Source organism: Mesocricetus auratus, unplaced genomic scaffold (genome assembly GCF_017639785.1).
Source record: "Mesocricetus auratus isolate SY011 unplaced genomic scaffold, BCM_Maur_2.0 Super-Scaffold_100014, whole genome shotgun sequence".
Lineage (NCBI taxonomy): Eukaryota > Metazoa > Chordata > Mammalia > Rodentia > Cricetidae > Mesocricetus > Mesocricetus auratus.
The window spans coordinates 49,909,289-49,931,038 of record NW_024429197.1 but is presented as its reverse complement, the minus strand read 5'-3'; the positions used below and the strand labels follow the sequence as shown (position 1 = coordinate 49,931,038).

General features: G+C 39.1%; 1 protein-coding gene across 1 annotated transcript; it reads left to right on the top strand.

Annotated features, from left to right (window-relative positions):
• Positions 1–17,859: 17,859 nt before the first annotated feature.
• LOC121144025 (nascent polypeptide-associated complex subunit alpha-like) lies at positions 17,860–18,422 on the top strand. Its single transcript, XM_040757176.1, has one exon. The coding sequence runs from the start codon at positions 17,920–17,922 to the stop codon at positions 18,379–18,381; it is 462 nt and encodes a 153-aa protein (XP_040613110.1). The 5' UTR covers positions 17,860–17,919; the 3' UTR covers positions 18,382–18,422.
• Positions 18,423–21,750: the final 3,328 nt, after the last annotated feature.

Here is a 21,750-nt window from a genome sequence, read left to right as displayed (position 1 = left end):
AGGCACACACACATAGATACACACACAGAAACACACTCACAGACACACACACCACACACACAGGCACACACACAGACACACAAGTCACACATACATAGACACACACACAGAAACACACACACAGACATACTCACAGACACACTCACAGACACACACAGACACATACACAGGCAGACACAGACACACAGACACACATGGATACACACACACCACACACACAGACACACTCACAGACACACACACACATAGATACACATACAGAGAGAGACACACATACCACACACAGACACACACCACACACACAGACACACACAGAGACACACTCACAGACACACACACAGATGTACACACACAGACACACACAGACACACACAGGGATTCTGAGAAGGGCAGAGAAAGGGAGAGAAGTAGAGAGAGTAATTGAGGCAGATACGGAAGGGCAACTTGTTTCACAACGAGAAACCTGGTGGAGCTCAAGGTACTCACATAATCTCTCCATGCTGTGATTCTGTATAAACTTAGCATACCCAGAACTATAACTCTGGAGAACTATTTCAATACCCAGTCAAGAAGCCTGGTTAGTGCCATGTTGCCTAAACAGTATGTCGTCTTTGACACACTTGGGAGGTAAGCATACAGTATGAGACCAGAAGAAAAAGTACCAATCAACTCTGTGTGTGTGTGTGTGTGTGTGTGTGTGTGTGTGTGTGTGAATGCAGACAGGCAAGCTAGTATATTATCAATGACCACGCATTAATTTCAGATAATTGTGTTTGTATAATTACATCTTTAAACAATTAGCCTGAGTAATGGCATCCTTTGTCACCCAGAAGCTTTTTTTAGCTTCATGAGGTCTCAGTTAGTAACTGCTGGTCTTAGTTCTTCTGCTTTCGGTGTCCTGTGCAGAAAGTCCTTTCATGTGCCAATCAGTTAAAGCCTTTCCCAGCTTTCTCTTGTATCACAGTCAGTGAACCAAGACATATATTCAGGTCCTTGATCTTGTGGTTACAGGAAGATGAATATGGGTCTATTTTCATTCTTCTACATGAAACAATCCCACTAGACTGCCACAACTTGTGAAAGATGGTCTCTTATTTCTAGTGTGTATTTTGAATTCTTTATAAAAAAACCCAGGTTCCCAAAGTTGTAAGAACTTCCGTCCCAATCTTCATTTCTATCCCATCCAACCTATCTGCTTTTATTCCAATCTTGGGTTATTGTTATTGCTGTAGTTTTGTAACAAATTGTGAAATTGTGGTTGGTGATACCTCTACCAGTTCTTTTTATGGTTTTTTGAGACAGAGTTTCTCTGTATTGTTTTGGAGGCTGTCCTGGAACTTGCTCTGTAGACCAGGCTGGCCTTGAACTCACAGAGATCTGCCTGCCTCTGCCTCCTGAGTGCTGGGATTAAAGGCATGCACCCCACCAGTTCTTTTATTATTCAGTATTGGTATAGTTATTGTCCTCAATTTGTGAATAATAAATAAATTTAATTTTAGTTAACTGCAACATATAATTATGTTATTGTTTTAGATTATATAAGCCCTGCTGCATTCAAATATTTGTGTATTTGTATTTGTATGTGGATACAGAGGGGCCAGATGTCAATCATTGTCCAGTTTTTACCTCAGTCACTCCCTACCTCATTTTCTGTGACAGATTCTCTCACTTAAGCTAGGGTTCACCATTGCAGTTAGATTGACTGTCACTGGAATTTGTGATGGCTATTCTTGGCTGTCAACTTGACTACATATGGAAATAACTCAACCTCCCCTCACCAAAAAGAAAAAAGAAATACATGAAATCACAGGTATAGCAACACACTTGTGATAAATTTTTGCTTAATTTGGGGTAGAAATATACACTTATAATCAGGATCTTTTGGATGAGAAGAAATACCTTTAATCTGGATCTTTGAGGTGGAAAGATGCACTTTTAATTGAGATCTATTGAGGTGTGAAGACCCACCTACATTCTGGGCCATGCTTTCCATTGGAAGTCATGATAATGACATGAAAAAATTAAGCTTCTGTTTTTGCCTGCATTCTTCACCTTGTCGACAAGTTCATTCCTTCACAGGCATTGTAGCCTACTTCTTTCAAATTTCTGCATATACTGAAGACCACCTAAGACATCCAGCATGTAGAATGAACAATTACTCAATTCTTGAACTTTATAACATTGGCAGTCATTTTGGGATTAGCTGGACCACAGTCTGTAAGTAGTTCTGATAATGCACAGACACACATATCACACACACACACACACACACACACACACACACATCGTATATACATATACACATGTAAACTTACATGTATGGAGAGAGAGATTCTGTAACATGAGAAAATAAAAGACCCAGAGACTGATATTTGGGTTCAAGCTTCAACCTGAAGCTCATAAAAGCAAAGTAGCCAGTCTATAGACCTAGCATCTCTGACAGACTTTACTTTAAATCAGGATTTTCTGAAGGGCTGTCCTGCCTTGTCTTGGCAAGGTTTTGCAGTCACTCTCTTGTGTCCTCCTTGTCCAAATTGGACAGCATACCTTCAGAAGTCAAGGTAAGGGCACTTTCTTGCCACAAAGAAAGTAAACTCCATGTGAGTTCCTTCAGTTCCCATCATCTCTGAAGAGGATTGGTGCTGCCAGGAGCAGACTTGTTCCATTGTTATATAAAAATAACATTTTAAATGCCACATTCTGTAGATATCTGAATTTTAGATATGTCTAAAATATATCTGTTTGACTTTGCAAACATACCTAATGTGATTACAAGTTTGAATTTAATAGGTGACTAATTACCAACCTACATTTCCTTATTATCTCATATAGTTGGTAATAACAACTTTCAAGGATTAGAAATATTCACTGCATTGTTAAATGAGCTGTATGGGTACATTACCTTGAACAAGATTAGAAATGTATTACAATATTTCTTAGCAAATTAGTCTCAAATTTGTATAATCATACAATATTTGTATTAGATGTACAGAAGTCTAATCCAGTGTAAAATATTTAAGACTAGTAGTTGCTTTTTAAAACATCTACCTTTTTCCTTTTCAAGAGTAGATTCATTAATCTGCCATTTTATCCTACTGTATCTGTATACATCCTATTGTATCTTTTTTTCAAAATAAAAACCTTGAATCTAATCCCCTTTCTTGAACTTTCTTCCTGACCATAATCAACAATATTTTGTAACCAATTCCCCTAAACAGTGACAAAAATTTATAATCCATTGAATGACCGAAAACCACCCACCTCACTCTTGGGAATATGGGTGTCATGTTCTTAAAGTTACTTCCTTCTATCTGGGGGCAATGGCATCATAGGGGATCATGAAAAGAGAAATTGTCAAACTGTATCATTTGTTGTTCAGGCTCTGCATAATGGGAAAGTGGGGGGCTTGTTTCAAGTCCTGGCTAGAGTAATTTTTGAGGCTGTCCACCTTGAGATTGTTCTGAGTAGTGTCTGTGAGATTAGGTCATCTTAGTTTGCCTTCTTGAAATAGTTCTGATCAGTTTGTAGTCCAAAGCTGATCTTTATTTGGAGTTGTTCAGCTTAAAGATGTTGTCATAGTCCTGGTGACATTGTCATTGGTGACATTCCAATTTCTTTGTTGTTTTTCAAGACAGGGTTTCTCTGTGTTAACAGTCCTGCATGTCCTGAAGCTCACTTTGTAGACTTTGTAGACAAGGCTCACTGAGATCTACTTGTGTCTGGCTCCCATGTAGTTGGATTAAAGGTGTGCATGACCTCTGCCCAGCTTGGATTCAAGCTTTATTTTGGAGACTTCAGAGATCACAGTAGGTCAGATTATTTCTTTTCTTGGTAACTTTTTTCTGTGTTGTTCTCCCTTCTTCTTTGGATGTTTATTTGTCCAAAGGTCTTAAATTCTTCAGATGGTTGTTTCTATTTTCCTGTAAAGACCAAACAAAATTCTTCCCCAACCCTAATATTGGGGAGACTCCTAATCTTATCCTTATACAATTTCATCTATGGCTTCTCCTGAATTTTTTTGTTTTAGCTTCTAAAACTCTTCTATCATCAGGAACAATTTTCTTTCAATAGGCATTAGGTTATTTAATTATTCTGGGAGGGAGTTTCAAAATGGTGGCAGGAAACAAACGAACCAGTTTTGGTATAGGGGCTTTCGAGTGGCCCCTCAAGGAAATGTCCTAAAGGCAAAGTATTACCTTGTTAATCTCTTGTCAATCTATATTCCTTTGTCCAATGCCTAGCTTTCCCATACCTTTTGTGTAATCCAGAAGGGAGGGACATTTTGTTTGGTTTATATTTATAAAAATAATTGTTTCTAGAAATGCCCTATTTACAATCCCTTTTCAGGTGACCTTGTCAGACACAATTAAAAATTTGACATTTGAGTTTTCTTTAAACCTTTTGAAATCACCTCTCCTATCCATGTATCATCATCATAGCCATAAGTTTCAATATTAATTGGATCTTGAATCCAGTCCTCTAAAGGTGCTGATTTGGCTGCTAAAGGCCTAATTATCTTTTTGCATTAGGCATTGGCATTTTTCAAAAGCCATAGTTTTAATTATTATTTTTCTAGCATTTGAGTCTGATATCTTTCAATTGACTGCTAATGACAGTGTTTGTAAGAAGTCTGTGAATGGTTCCTTTGGACCCTGTATGACTTTTGGAAATGATTCAATTTTCTTTCCTGCTTCTTCAATTCTGTCCCAAGGATTCAAAGCTGCTTCATGACATAAACCCAACAGATGGTCATCATATTGCCATTACCCCTCTAAAGTAGCATAATCTCCTTCTCCAAAAATTTGATCTTGGGAAATATCTATACTGCTAGCTTTAGCCTTTTGTTCAATACTGTTAGCCTTTTCTCTGAAAACCAGAAAGTCCATTGTAATTGTGGTCCAGGCTCTTGGGTAGCTTTAATCAAATCTAACCAGTCTACAGGGATAACCTTATTACATACAGACCACGTATTTATCATATGCTTTACAAATGGTGAATGGATGCTGTATGAGACTACAGCTTCCTTGAATTTCCCTAAATCTAACATTATCATAGGCTTCCAAGTAGCTTTTATAGAATCTCCTTCATTTGGCACTTCCTGTAAGATTACTGGATATATTAAAGATGGTTCTCTAAAACCTTAGAGTGTTCATTTTTAGCCTTAAAATGCAATGCTGAATTTGCTGTTCCTTATAATTCCTCCATCTGTGTTTGCATATCTCTATAATCTGCTTAGTAAGTTTTTCTAAGGTCGTCATCTTAGCATTCATATCAACTCATATTTTAGTGATAAACCAAGAATTATCATAACAATGACAGATGATGAAAATGATAATTAACAGTCTGTCAATCTCAGTAATGTTGATTATCCTTTTTTCATTTACTTTTCTCATATATATACAAATATGAATATATATATATACATACATATGTATGTTTTTTCGAGACAGGGTTTCTCTGTATTGTTTTGGAGGATATCCTGGAACTCGTTCTGTAGACCAGGCTGGCCTCAGACTCACAGAGATCCCCCTGCCTCTGCCTCCCGAGTGCTGGGATTAAAGGCATGCGCCATCAACATCCTGCTTATTTTTTATGTATGATTGCTGTGCATGTATACCTACATGCTAGAAGAGGGCACCCGATCCTCTTATAGGTGGTTGTGAGCAACCATATAGTTGCTGGGAATTGAACTCAGGAATTCTTATTATTAAATTTTTTTTTATTTTTAAGTTTAAATTTAGATTAGAAACATGGTTGGTTCACAAGTCAGTTCCAGGTCCCTCTCCCTTTTCCTCGCCTCCTCCCTTGCCTTCCCCCCAAACTCCCCCATTATCCCCTCATTTCCCCAGGGAGGGTGAGGCCCTCCATGGGGGTGTCCATAGACTGTCATTTCATCCAGGGCAGGGCCTAGACCCTCCCCCCAAGAGTTCAGGGTGAGAGTGCATCTCACATTGTTGGGTGGGAGTCCAAAGTCCATGTGTATACTCGGGATGAATACTGATCTACTGCCCAAGGCTCAATAGATTACCTAGGCCTCCTCACTGACAACCCCATTCAGGGGGTCTTGATCTGTCCCATGTTGGATTCCCAGGCATCAGCCTGGGATTCAAGAGTTAACCTTTGTCTGGTCAGCTGTTTCTGGGGGTTAAACCAGCCCAGTCTTAACTCCTTTGGTCATCAGTCCTCCCTCTCTGTTACTGGCTTTCTTGAGTTCAGCTCAGTACTTAACCGTGGGAGTCTGCCTCTTCTTCCATCAGTCACTGAATGAAGTTTATGTTTCCCAGACTCTCTGGCCATGGGATTGTAGGCTGGCACTCCCCAGATCTATGTCTAAAATCCATATATGAGAGAGTACATACCATGTTTGTCTTTTTGTGACTGCGTTACCTCACTCAGGATGGTTTCTTCTAGTGTCATCCATTTTCCTGCAAATCTCAGGATTCCATTGTTTTTTTTTCTGCTGAATAGTACTCCATTGTGTAAATGTACCACATTTTCACTATCCACTCTTCGGTTGAAGGGCATCTAGGTTGCTTCCAAGTTCTGGCTATTACAAATAATGCTGCTTTGAACATAGTGGACAGACATCCTTGTTGTATGAGTGGGCATCTTTTGGATATATGCCTAAGAGAGGAGTTGCTGGGTCTTGTGGTAGGTTTATTCCCATTTTTCTGAGGAATCTCCATACTGATTTCCAAAGTGGCTGAACCAGTTGGCACTCCCACCAGCAATGGAGGAGTGTTCCCCTTTCACCACATCCTCTCCAGCATAAATTGTCATTGGTGTTTTTGATTTTAGCCATTCTGACAGGAGTGAAATGGTATCATAGAGTTGTTTTGATTAGCATTTCCTGGATGGCTAAGGCTGTTCAACACTTTCTCAAGTGCCTCTCACCCATTTTAGACTCCTCTATTGAAAATCCTCTATTTAGTTCTGCAGCCCACTTTTTAATTGGATCCTTTGGTGTTTTGGAGACTTGCTTCTTGAGTTCTTTGTAAATTTTGGAGATCAACCCTCTGTGAGATGTGGAGTTAGTGAATATTTTTCCCATTCTGTGGGCTGCCTTTTTGTCTTGCTGACTGTGTCCTTTGCCTTACAGAAGCTTCTCAGTTTCAGGAGGTCCCATTTATTAATTGTTGATCTCACTGTCTGTGCTACTGGTGTTATGTTCAGGAAGCTGTCTCCTGTACCAATTCGTTCAAGGGTACCACCAACTTTCTCTTCTAAGAGGTTCAGTGTGGCTGGGTTTATGTTGAGGTCTTTGATCCATTTGGATTTAAGTTTTGTGCATGGCGGTAAACATGGATCTATCCTCATTCTTCTACATGCCAGCCTCCAGTTATGCCAGCACCATTTATTGAAGATGCTTTCTTTATTCCATTGCATATTTTTAGCTTCTTTTTCAAAGATCAGATGTTCATACGTGTGTGGGTTAATATCAGGGTTTTCAATTCGATTCCATTGGTATACCTGTCTATTTTTGTGCCAATACCAAGCTGTTTTCAGGACTATAGCTCTATAATAGAGCTTGAAGTCAGGGATGGTGATGCCTCCAGACATTGCCTTGTTGAAAATGGTTGTTTTGGCTATCTTGGGTCTTTTGTTTTTCCATACAAAATTGATTATTGTTCTTTCAAGGTCTGTGAAGAATTGTGCTGGGATTTTAATGGGGATTGCATTGAATCTGTAGATTGCTTTTGGCAGGATTGCCATTTTTACTACATTGATCCTACCTATCCAAGAGCATGGGAGATCTTTCCATTTTCTGAGGGCTTCTTTAATTTCTTTCTTTAAAGATTCAAAGTTCTTGTGATACAGGTCTTTCACTTGTTTGGTTAGTGTTACCCCAAGGTATTTTATGTTGTTTGTGGCAATTGTAAAGGGTGATGTTTCTCTGATTTCTTTCTCAGCCCTTTTATCATCTGTATATAGTAGGGCTACTGATTTTGTTGATCGTTTAGCCTGCCACTTTGCTGAAGGTGTTAATCAGCTGTAAGAGTTCCCTGGTAGAGTTCTTTGGGTCATTTATGTAAACTATCATATCATCTGCAAACAGTGAAAGTTTGACCTCTTCCTTCCCAATTTGTATCCCCTTGATTCCCTTTTGTTGTCATATGGCAATGGCTAGAACTTCAAGTACCATGTTGAAAAGGTATGGAGAGAGTGGACAGCCTTGTTTTGTTCCTGATTTTAGAGTAATTGTGTTGCGTTTCTGTCCATTTAGTTTGATGTTGGCTGTTGGTTTACTGTATATAGCTTTTATTATGTTTAAGTATGTTCCTGTTATCCCAGATCTATCCAAGACCTTTATCATGAAGGGCTGCTGGATTTTGTCAAAGGCTTTTTCAGCATCTAGTGAGATGATCATGTGATTTTTGTTTTTCAGCTTGTTTATATGGTGGATTACGTTGATAGATTTTTATATGTTGAACCATCCCTTCATCCCTGGGATGAAACCTACTTGATCATGGTGAATGATTGTTTTGATGTGTTGTTGGATCTGATTTGCCAGTATTTTATTGAGTATTTTTGCATCAATGTTCATGAGGGATATTGGTCTGAAGTTCACATTCTTAGTTGTGTCTTTGTGTGGCTTGGGGATCAAGGTTATTGAAGCCTCATAGAAAGAGTTTGGCAAAGACCCTTCTGCTTCTATTGCATGGAATACTTTGAGAAGAATTGGTATAAGCTGTTCTTTAAATTTCTGGTAGAATTCTGCACTGAGGCCATCTGGACCTGGACTTTTTTTGGTTGGGAGACTTTTGATGACTGCTTCTATTTCCATAGGGGTTATAGGTCTATTTAAATTGCTTATCTGTTCTTGATTTAATTTTGACAAGTGATAGCTATCCAGGAAGTCGTCCATTTCCTTTGAATTTTCAAATTTTGTGGACTACAGGTTTTGAAAGTATGACCTGATGATTCTCTGTATTTCCTCAGAGTCCGTTGTTATATCCCCTTTTAATTTCTGATTTTGTTAATTTGCATGTTCACTCTCTGCTGTTTGGTAAGTTTGGGCAAAGGTTTGTCTATTTTGTTGATTTTCTCAAAGAACCAACTCTTCGTTGCATTGATTCTTTGTATTGTTTTCCTAGTTTCTACTTTATTGATTTCAGCCCTCAATTTGATTATTTCCTGGCATCTACTCCTCCTGGGGGAGTTTGCTTCTTTGTGTTCTAGAGCTTTCAGCTGTGCTGTTAATTCTCTAGTATAACTATTCTCCAGTTTCTTCATATGGGCCCTTAGTGCTATGAACTTCCCCCGTAGCACTGCTTTCAAAGTGTCCCATAGGTTTGGGTATGTTGTGTGTTCATTCTCATTGAATTCTAGGAAGTCTTTAATTTTTTTTATTTCTTCTTTGACCCAGGAATGGTGCAGTTGTGCATTATTCAATTTACACAAGTTTGTAGGTTTTCTGCAATTTGTGTTGTTGTTGAATTCTAATTTTAAAGCATGGTGGTCTGATAAGATGCATGGAGTTATTCCAATTTTTTTTATTCTGCTGAGGTTGCATATGTTGCCAAGTATGTGGTCGATTTTTGAGAAGGTTCCATGTGGTGGTGAGAAGAAGGTATATTCTTTTTTATGTGGATGAAATGTTCTATAGATGTCTGTTAATCCCCGTTGGATCATTACTTCTATTAGACCCTTTGCTTCTTTGTTGAGTTTCTGTCTGGTATTCCTGTCTAGTGGTGAGAGTGGTGTGTTGAAATCTTCCACTATAAGTGTGAGGCTTTATATGTGATTTAAGTTCTAATAATGTTTATTTTACGAATATGGATGCCTTTGTATTTGGGGCATAGATGCTCAGGATAGACACTTCATCTTGGTGGATTTTTCCTGTGATGTATATGTAATGACCTCCTTCATCTCTTTTGATTGATTTTATTTTAAAGTCTAATTTGTTAGATATTAGGATTGCTACCCCTGCTTGTTTCTTGGGTCCATTTGATTGGAAATTTTTTTAACTCTCAGGTAATGTCTGTCTTTGAGGGTGAGGTGTGTTTCTTGTATGCAGCAGAAGTATGGGTTCTGTCTTCGAATCCATTCTGCTAGCCTGTGTCGTTTTATGGGTGAGTTAAGGCCATTAATGTTGAGGGATATTAATGACCATTGATTGCTCATTCTTCTTCGATTTGCAATGGTTGGTGGTGGTGGAATTATGTGTGGAATTTCACCCCTTTGTTCTTTTGGCTGTTTGTAGAGTTGGATTTTCTAATGCCTATGTTTTTCTGGTTGTAGTTAACTTCCTTGGGTTGGAATTTTCTTTCCAAAACTTCCTGTAGGGCTGGGTTAGTGGATACGTATTGCTTGAATCTAGTTTTGTCATGGAATATCTTATTTACTCCATCTATAGTGATTGAGAGCTTTGCCGAGTATAGTAGTCTGGGCTGGCATCCAGGGTCTCTTAGTGTTGGTAGAATATCTATCCAGAACCTTCTGGCTTTCAGAGCTTCCATGGAGAAGTCAGGTTTAATTCTGATAAGTCTGCCTTTATATGTTACTTGGCCTTTTTCCTTAGCTGCTCTTAATATTCTTTCTTTATTCTGTATATTTGGAGTCTTGATTATTATGTGGCGAGGGGACTTTTTTGTGATCCACTCTATTTGGTGTTCTGTAAGCTTCTTGTACCTTCTTTGGCATGTCTTTCTTAAGGTTGGGAATGTTTTCTTCTATGATTTTGTTGAATATGTTTCCTGCCCCTTTGAGGTGGTTTTCTTGGAAAACACAGGTGGTGCACAGTGTGGTTGTGGACAGCTGCAGCCTCTAGCCGAGGGTGGCAGCCCAAGGAGAGGGGGGTCTATGGCAAGCCTGTAACCCACAGGGAGAGGAATCCATCTGTCTGAAAAACGCACATGGATTTTGTGGAAGAAGCACATGTGGCAGGAGCTGCTGAAGGCAGACCCAGCAAGTCTAGGGTGGGTAATTCCTGTGACATTTGGAGCCCAGGTGATTCTGGAGTTTAGGGACTGTGGAGTTTGCTGCAGAGATGCTGCAACAAAAAAATTCCCATACTCGCTTACAGGAAATGGATGAGGAATGGATCTGAGGAGAGGGGTGGTAAGAGGAATGGGAGAATTGGAGGGAATAGAAATCGTGGTCAGGATGTAATACATGAGAGAACAATAAAAATATGAAAAGCACCTATAATATCTGCAACTATAAAAAGAATTTCAAAGTATCCTTAAATATCCAAACCATCTTTAAAAACCCCAAATCTCTCAACTGTGGGGTCCTATAAAATAAAAAAAAGTAAATCACTTTCTTACTTTGTAGGAGAGACTTTATGTATCTGTAGCACTGACCACGCCCATTTGGGCATGGTCAGAGATATATAGAACATACAGGGGATAAAAGTAGGTGGAGGAGATGATTTCTCTTTGGGTTCCAGTTGTGGCTGGAGAGCAGCGTGTGGACCTTTGGTTCTCAGTTTTCTTGGCTTCTCACATAAGTGATTTCTCCCTCAATAAAATATCATAGGACATCCCTATTTTGTGTAGCTTAACATTTCCGTATTATTACTTCAAGAGGGAAGAAGCAGAATACAGTCACAATCTGAACAAAACCAAAACAAACTTCAAACAGTGCAAATATTCAATGACCAATATCTTGAATTCACTCATCTGTGCTGCTCCAAATTGCATGGGTCCCATCTATGGGTCCTTACTCTACAACACATACAGCTTGGCCCCTAGGCTCAGGTCAGCTCCACCCCTCACCTGCTCCTCTCTTTGGTGATGATCTCAAGGTACTGGCATCTCCAAACCTCTTGGCTCACTGGATATACTTATGCTGATTTTTCACCAGTATCCTCTTCTAGGTTACTATTAGAGAAACCAACACTGCCACACAGAAACAAGCCTCAGCTGTTCTTCATGACTCCTTCATGCTTTCAAACCAGCATATCTCAATTACTCTTGCACTACCATTCTGTTGGCAGCACAGGGTACAATCTTGGGTGAATCTGAACACAGCTTACACATACAGACTCTGAGGAAACATGTACAAGATGATTTCACTTCTGTGTTGCTCATCTCTTATTAATCACCACTAAATTCTCAGGTCCTACTAATTAGCATCAAATGCCACAGTGAAGCAAAAGCTTTACCTTAGTGGTTTGGGAATATTGGCAATTACTGATAATTTATCTTGCAGAAGCTACTGGCCCACTGCGTTGCTGTTCTTGAATGTTCCCCTCTAGGTTCTGTGAAGACCATCCTATGTATATGTATTACTTAAATAAGAGAAAGCACTGGTTTCCATTTATGAATGCACTCTGCTTTCTTCCCAATTCTTTTTCTTTCATTTCCTATATTCATTCTGTGATCATATCTGGGCAATTTTCTCAAACATTTTGGTTTTCATTATTATTCTCAATTTCATTGCTCATCTTAACAAAGCCATTTAGAGGTTTCCCCTAAATGAAGTCATTACCTTTTACAGTACAGATATACATATATACATGCATGAAATTTACTCATCTAAAGTAAAGAATGAAAAGAACTTCATTAATAACTGTAGTTGACCCCATCAAATGCTTCTGTTTCAACATTTTGTACCACATGCTTGAGTATCTGATTGCTTTCTCAGTACCCATGTGAAAGCCAGGCATAGAGGCACATGCCTGAAATCCTGAAACTTGGGAGGACCCATAAATGGGTCTCTATTACTTCAGGTCAGTCAATGTAATTGTATCAATGAACCCTAGATCAAATGAAAAGAATCTGACAAAGAAGGACAGCAGTGTATGATGGAAGTAGCAAATGGCCATTGATATCTGGCTTAACACGCGTGAACACTGTCATCAGATGCAAACACACAAGCAACAATGAAAACAAAAATGACTGAGAAAAATGTCAACAAAAGCATAAAATGAATGCAAGGGAAACAAGAGAATTGGGAAACATGCTATTGGCATTAAAAATTCTAAAGCACATCCACACAGGATGGTCTATAGGTAACCTAGAGGGGAAGGTTCAGGGCCAAAAGGCCAGAGGAGCAGTAGGATCTGCAACATCCACAATGGCCAGGCCCTTTGCTTTCCTGATGATCCTGGTGGTGATGAACTACTGGTCAATCTGCTCTCTGGGATGTGACCTGCCTCAGACTCATAACCTCAGGAACAAGAGAGCCTTGACAATCCTGACACAAATGAGGAGACTCCCCTCTCTCCTGCCTGAAGGACAGAAAGGACTTTGCATTCCCTCTGGAGAAGGTAGAAGCCCAGCACATGCAGAAGGCTCAAGCCATCCCTGTCCTGCAGGAGCTGACCCAGCAGGTCCTGATCCTCTTCAGCTCAAAGGACTCATCTGCTGCTTGGGAGACAGCCTTCCTAGACACATTCCACACTGGCCTCCACCAGCAGCTCAGTGACCTGCAAGCCTGTCTGATGCATCAGGTGGGGATGCAGGAACCTTCCCTGCATATCAGATATTTATATTTTGGTTCATATCAGTGGCAAAATTACAGTTATGAAATATCAACAAAAGTTTTGTGGTTGAATGTCACTAAAATGTGCTGAACTTTATTAAAGGGTTACAACATTGGGAAGTTTGAAAACTACTGGCCTAAATAGTGAGGTCCAGGACAGCCCATGTTTTAGAGAGTCCTTGTTTTAAAAACTTCAAAAAATTGAGCTAAAATAAATTGAGAATTTAAAGATTGATACATTTATTGAAGTATAAATATTCAGCATATCTTAGTACTTAAATATCTCAGACAAGGCAGATTAAAGAGGAATGAAAATATATAAATAAGGTATAAGTTCTGTATGAATGACTATTGTTTCTATATTCAATAGTTTTTGCATGTACAGGAACAATATGGGTAAATTATGTGCTCTGTGTATTCAAAAATATGGTTAAAGTATGATTCCGAATATTTTTAAGTTGACCAAAGAACCATGGAAGCAGTTGAATTCTTTCATAAGTTAATTTTAAGCAAGATTTTCAAAATATTGTACTTAATACCTACTGAATTGAATTTTAGGATTAAAATTTTCAGGTGATATTTGTTTTATTTGTATTATTAAATAAATTACAAGGTGAATCCAGTTCCAATTTTTTTAGATAAAATTGAGAACACAGGGGAACACAAGAGAAGAAGGGGAAGAAGGACTGTAGGAGCCAGAGAGGCCGAGGATAACAGGAGAACACAGCACACAGAGTCAACTAAGCAGATGTCACAGGGGCTCGCAGTGGCAATCACAGAGCCAGTGACAATCACAGAGCCTGCATGGGTCTGTGCTAGGCCCTCTGCAAATATGTGGCTCTTGTTAGCTTGGTGTTTTTGTGGGACTCGTAACAGTGGGAGTGGGGGAGTCTGACTCTTTTGTCTGCTCTTGGTACCCTTTTCCTCCTGCTATGTTGCCTCGCCCAGCTCTGTAATGGGAGTTTGTGCAAGTCTTACTGTAACTTGTTATGCCCCATTACAGTTTGTATGCCTGGAAGACCTGCTCTTTTCTGAAAGAAAATGGAGGAGAGTTGATCTGAGGGAGAGGAGTAGTGTGTAGAAGGGTAATGAGAGGTGTGTAGAGTGTGAAAACTGCACTCAGGTTGTACTGTATGACAGAGCAATAATAAAATAATACTGATGCAATGGTATGTTTCAAAGTCTTTCAGGTCTCTAAAAGTTAAAATTTATTTTCTTCAAATTGGCATATTTAGTTCAATACCATATCTGCATTTTGTCTGTGTGATTCATGTAATTATTTTCATGCTGTCATATTACAATGGTTTGTGGACAAATGAGCTTATGTTGATGATGGATTTGTTTGCTTCCTGAAACCAAGTTGGAAAGAGGTAACTGATGCCTGAAAATTGTCATTTAACATCTCCATGTACTTTGTGACAAATTTGGAGCTGCACACAGAGACACACATAGACCCCACACAACTTGTACTCAAACATGTAGGTATGCCTGCAAGTGCATGCACGCACACACACACGCACGCACACAAACACGAAGAAACACACACACTTACATCTAAGCACTTAGGATTGCATGCAAACACACACACACAAATATTTAATTCATTTAACATATATTAGCATTTATCTTCAATGGACATGATTTAGACCTTAGGTTTCTTGCTTACTTTAAATGGAAAATGATCCTTCATGGCCCTTGGTCTTCTAAAACTGGGCAGGTTTTGGGCAGAGTCTTCATAGCACAATCTCATCATACTGGAAAAACAGATGGTGCTTTTCCTCTTTGCTCCCTTAGATGACTCATTACAGGCAAAGGGGTTCTCTGACATTTCTCCCTCTCTGGAACTAATTCTTGCAGGCCGCATGGCTATGTTTCCCTGCTCCCTCAAAGTCAAGATCAGTATAGACCCCCCTTCTGTCCTCCCCTTTTGTAGTGAGGTCTACACTGTTCTTCAACCTGATAGTCACACAGATCCTTAGTGCTGGTCCCTCCTAGGTTTGTATGTGTGTGCAGAGTCTGATTCCAGGATGGTATTACTTCTCTAATACCTTGGCACTTACTCAGTAACTCTCAAATTCATTAACACTCTCTGATGCATCAGTCCTCCTCCTCCTCTTATGTCTTACTCTATGAGAGAGGGACCATGATGACATCAGAATTCATACTGGATGTCATGTTCTCTGGGTTTAAATTTAATAAATCCTAGGTTACTGCTTCTATCTATAGCTGTTGCTGTGAGGTGATTTTGCTTTCAGATGTGATTCACATGATCAAGTATTAGAATGTCAAGGGTTCCCAGATGTTAATAATAGAAAAGCTGGATTGTCCATATTTATGGGCAAATTTTGTAGTTTGTGTTAATATCAATTTCATTGATAAATACTTGTTCTTTAATCAAATACCAAAATTCAGTCAATAAGTGGTTGCTATGCATGAATTATTAGGTGAATATACAGGACACATTCATGTGTACCCTTACTTGGTTGTCAGTTTGCAGTACCCTTGTTTGATAATCAGTTGTCTAGTAAACTTGGCTGACAAATGTCAATCCACTTGTACTTTAGTAATGTTTCCCATCCTTTCTTCCTTCATCTAAATGCAAAACTGAGAAGCAGACATGTTTACAATACTCTATCAGAAAGAAGAACTTTCTGTTCTTTAACTGTATATAATTTTTCTTTAGCTTTACTATTGAGGAAGTAGTATAATGGTGGATGCCTGACACTTAATCCTTGCATCATGTTTACTTCACAGTGAAGTAAGAGAGAGGGGAGTGAAACAGGCAAACACAAGAAGATAACATTATTCCCATGTAATTTTTCTTTGCTTTCAAAGATATTAATATTGATATTAATGCTTGAATTTGAAGTCCTAGAAACCTAATTAATATGATATGAAACTATGTTTTTGAAAGTTATCTAGAGAGTCAACATGATCACAATCAAAATTTCAGTAATGCTACTCCAACAATGTCAGTATTAAAGCAATTATGGAACAGGAAGGTGTATAAATAACAGAAGCACTATCAAAGAAGAATCATAGTGGAGGTGTCTAACACATGACTTCTAATCACAGGTCTATATCTGATGGATTATTGCATCTCCCAACCTCATCAGAGAATCTTCTTTTTGCATTGTCTGACTATAAACTAGGAGACACCAAACTGGACACCATTCAGAGAATAAATACCAGAGGAGTTCTCAATCCTAAATAAGCCATGTCTATTACATCAACTCCTCCCAAGGCTCAGGAATCAGAAGATGTAGTGGAAAGAGTATAAGAGCCGGAGGCAGGGGATGACTACAGCAAGAGTGTTTTCAGGATACAACAGGGCATTTGCACATGTGAAATGACCACAGCTATGACTGCTGACCACAAGGCCTGAACACATGAAGACAGACAAAATCCCTACTTGGAGCTGAGAGGAAAGTAGGGGGTTCCACTCAAGGCTGAGTTCCTATTGGCAACTAATGTCCCTTGTCAGAGGGAGTGACTCAATGTCAGTCTTTGTGTCCTTGAGAGGCTACCCATGCTCCAGTACATGGCTCTGTACTCATATACATGCATGCATACATACATACATATGTAATACTTGGATACTGAGCACACTCATGAGTAATCCAGTACTCATTTGCTTTCTCTGTCTCTAACTCTTTATTTCATACAGTTTCTATGGACTTAATGGTATCTCATGTTGGAGAAAAGCAGTGTGTGGGTCAATCTTTGCACACATAAAGATTATTTTCACAGGTACATTTGACTGGTGGGTTTATACATTCACATTGAGTTGTTATAAGTATGCACAAATCCTTTTTCTGGATCAGACACAATGTGAATAATTATCTCTATCGTAGTCTCAGCATAAAATATCCAAGTCTAACATTTTAGGTCGATTTCTGCAGTGCATCCTGAGGTCAACATGATGATGTCTGTCTCACTGAAATAGAGGGAATTTGGATGTTAAAATCAGTGCTGCCCACCTGAGTCTGAGTCTGAAGACAATTGGTGTGATAGTTTCACCTTAATTCCGCACACAGGACTTGATGTGACAGTATTGTAGTATACAGAGATCTTTAAAGTGAGCAGAAAAGTAGATAATTTTCTTAAGATCATGGAAACCTGACATTGGAAACTCCTGTGTGTATCCTACTTTCCCCAACCTCTCACTTATGGTAAAAGTGTGGAGAGGGATGATGGATGAGTATGTGTATGATAAAATCAAACCATCTAGGATTCTCTCCCCAGGTTTATAACTGATGACTGAAAGAATGTTCTCAGGTGGAGAAATTAATTGCCCATTGTATTTTTAAGTTTATTTTTGAAAAATTTTCTATTTCACAGTACAAAATTGTGCTTTTAACAACCATGAAAATAAATGTACAAACAAGATAATACATGAAATTTGTAGACAATACAAATCTCTCGCTCTCTTGCTCTCTCACTCGCTCTCTTTCCACCGCCATCTTGGTTCCGCGTCCTCCGCACAAAATGCCTGGTGAAGCCACTGAAACCGTCCCTGCTACCGAGCAGGAGCTGCCACAGCCTCAGGATGAGACAGGATCGGGAACAGAGTCTGACAGTGATGGATCAGTACCAGAGCTCGAGGAACAAGACTCCACACAGACAACCACACAACAAGCCCAGCTGGCGGCAGCAGCTGAAATCGATGAAGAGCCAGTCAGTAAAGCAAAACAGAGTCGGAGTGAAAAGAAGGCAAGGAAGGCTATGTCCAAACTGGGTCTTCGACAGGTTACAGGGGTTACTAGAGTCACTATCCGGAAATCCAGAAATATCCTCCTCGTCATCACAAAACCAGATGTCTACAAGAGCCCAGCTTCAGACAACTACATAGTTTTTGGAGAGGCCAAGATTGAAGATTTGCCTCAGCAAACACAGTTAGCAGCTGCTGAGAAATTCAAAGTTCAAGGTGAAGCCGTTTCAAATATTTAGGAAAACACTCAGACTCCGACTGTACAAGAGGAGAGCAAGGAGGAAGAGGTTGATGAAACAGGTTGTAATCCTAAAGGTATTCACAGAAATGAACTTTTGCAAATGGATGTATTTCACTTCCCAGAATTTGGCAGTTTGAAATATGTACACCATACCATAGACACGTTCTCAGGCTTCCAATGTAGTACTACCCTCAGCTCTGCAAAAGCTGACTCTGTTATTACACACCTCTTAGAGGTGATGGCTGTTATGGGTATACCTAAAACAATAAAAACTGACAATGCTCCAGCATATGTCTCCAGTAAATTGGAACAAATTTTCAAATATTATAATATAAAACATGTAACTGGTATACCTTACAATCCCACAGGACAAGCAGTGATTGAAAGATCTAACCGAACCTTAAAAGAAATGCTTCATAAACAGCCAGGGAGAAGAAAGACCCCTAAACACAGGTTACATAATGCTTTACTGACATTGAATTTTCTTAATGCTGATGAAAAAGGACAAACTGCAGCAGAAAGACACTGGACTACAGAGAAGACTTCTGAACTGAACCAACCGGTGCATTTTAAGGATGTTATGACCTCAGTCTGGAAACCAGGATATGTGTTACGTTGGGGAAGGGGTTATGCTTTTGTTTCCACAGGAGAAGAAAAGCTTTGGGTTCCATCAAAATTAATTAAGATTCGATCAGAACAGAAGACATCTCAGGAGGAGGAAGATAACAGCTCATCTACAAATTCATATTCTACCATGGGTAAAGTGACCTCCTAAAAGGAAAGAGAAGTGTTTTGGTTTTTGTCTTCACAGGTAAACTCAGCAAAGAATACTGGACATATGGATTCCTGAAGAAGAATGAATAGCTACCCTGAGGACCATCAAACAAACAATAACTCACTGTGTGGTATCAAAGTCTAAATCTCTCTATATTGTTTTTCATAGTACCCTTTTATCTTTGTTTCTTCATATACTTCAGTCCCCATTCATTTAACTGAAGCTGGCTTTGGAGTTGGATTGGCTCTCCTACTCTAAATTCAAGCATATTATTTAAATAAAATTCAGACTTTCTGTAGTATATCAAAGAGCCATTGATATAAGACAGAAGAAAATAAAATTAGGGACTGTTATCTGTGGATTTCTTTTTCTGAAAAGTCTAATTTCCTTCATGTTTACCATCTTCCCTATTGTCACCTCTTCCAGTATGCATACATATAAAAGTTAAAATATTTCTTTGTTAACATTAATGTTTGAGTTTTCCAGAGAACAAAGGATTTCCTGACAGCAATCTTCAACTGCTTCTGAAAGAGAATGAGGATCCACTTTCTTGACTCCACCTGATTCGACTGGAAGCATCTGAACTGCCCCACATCATGGACTCCACCTGACAAGCGCTATCCTGAAACTGGCTTGAAACTACATCACTCGACACAACTCCAGACCAAGGAAGTGAAACAGCACACCTTCTACAATCTGGCCAGAGCTTCAGATGAGAGCTTCAATCAACACTAGAACCCCAGTCAGGAACTTCAATCAAGCATCTCCTGCCAATACAGAGACTGTCTGATCTACTGAAGATTTTGTTATACTAACATTTTTCTTCTCACAGGTCCCCATGAGATTGTCATCGTCCCATCTCAGCAGGAAGTAGTCTTGAGAATTCCATGCCCTCTCTCCCTACTATTGATATTATAGGATAGTTTACAACTGTTAGTGTTAGTTTTCAATTATTTTAGAGTTGGGATTGGAAGGAGGTGTTCAAATTTGGGTGTTTCTTTCAGATAAGTTTAGGTTTAGATGGGATTGATGTTTGATACATTTTGTTGTTTTAAGTTTAAATATTCTTTTTAGACTAAAAGGGGAATTGTAGGAGGAAGCTGTGTGCCGCCATTAACCATGTGACTTACTAGAGGCACACACAGATGAGGTAATAACAGAGCCGTTTACCACACCGCTAACCACACCCACTTTAGGCATGACTAAAGACATATACGGACGTAGGCGGTCAACTACGTCACTAGCCAGGTCCACTTTTGGGCATCGCTAGGGGCGTTACAGGGAAAGGTATAAAAGACTGAACAACGGAAGTCTTGGTCTCTTTTTCTGGCTTTCGGCTTCCAGTTCGGTGGCAGAAAACTACTTGTCTCATCTGGGTTACTTGTTTGGTATCTTGTGAGTAATTTCTACAATAAATACTTAGTTTTACTTTCAGTAATTGTGCCGTTTATCGTTACAGCATCAGGGAGGGGTCAAAGGATTAATTTTATACATATTTCAAATTCTTGCCCAGATTTTTTCCATGGGATGTTTCTTGATGCTTTTATGAATAAGTTGATTGCCAGATTTAGTCTGAGGGCATTTGTCAGTGATACATAGGATAGATAGTTTTTATAATGTATTATTATTATGCTGTGTTATATGACTTCACCATTTACTTTCCATAAATGCTTAAAATCCTAGATATTAGGAATAGAATACTAGGTCCCAGAATCAGAGAAGTCAGAGGCTGCCAAATTCTGGGGAATAATTGATCAAAGAGGACTAGGTCACAATTTGATAAGAACAAGGAATTCTGGCTTACAGCTGCACAGAGTGATGATTGTACACACAGAAGCACGAAATAAGCAGGAGAAATGGAAAGATAGGATTTTACCAGCCATAAACAAGCATGAGATGGGTTTATCTGAACCCTGTATGTCACATGCACCTACAATAGTTTGTACCCTGATCATGTATATAATATTTACTGTAGAATACCAGTCTAAGCATTAACATTTTTGAATAGAAATTGTAGTGATATTTATGATTTATTAAAGCTTGCTGCAGGATTCAGAAGGCAAAGTCAGACAGAAGCCATATAAGCCAGGCACACACCTTTAACCCCAGCAGCCAGAAACTGGGAGGTGGTGGTACACATCTTTAATTCTAGGACTCAGGATTAAGAGATAGACAGATCTCTTTGAGTCCAAAGCCACCCATATCTACACAAGAGTGATTCCATCCAAAAGAGAACTACAGCTCACACCTTTAATCCCAACATTAGGGAAGCATATAAGACAGAAGCAAGGTCTCAGTGAGGCATTACTTCTTCAGCCACATTGAAGGAGAGGCAGCAGTTTGAGACTTGGTGAGGAGATTGTGCATAGATCAGCAATTTCAGCCTGCACTAGAGGTGAGAGCTAGTGGCTGGCTGCTTTGCTTTTCTGATCTTCAGCTTGAAGTTTGAATCTAAATATCAGCCTCTGGGTCATTTATTTTTCAGGTTACAAGAAACAAAGACTGAAGAAACAAAATCTGATTGATTTAGCAAGAATTTATATAAAACAAATCTATAATATTATACCACAAAATATGTTATATTACATAGTA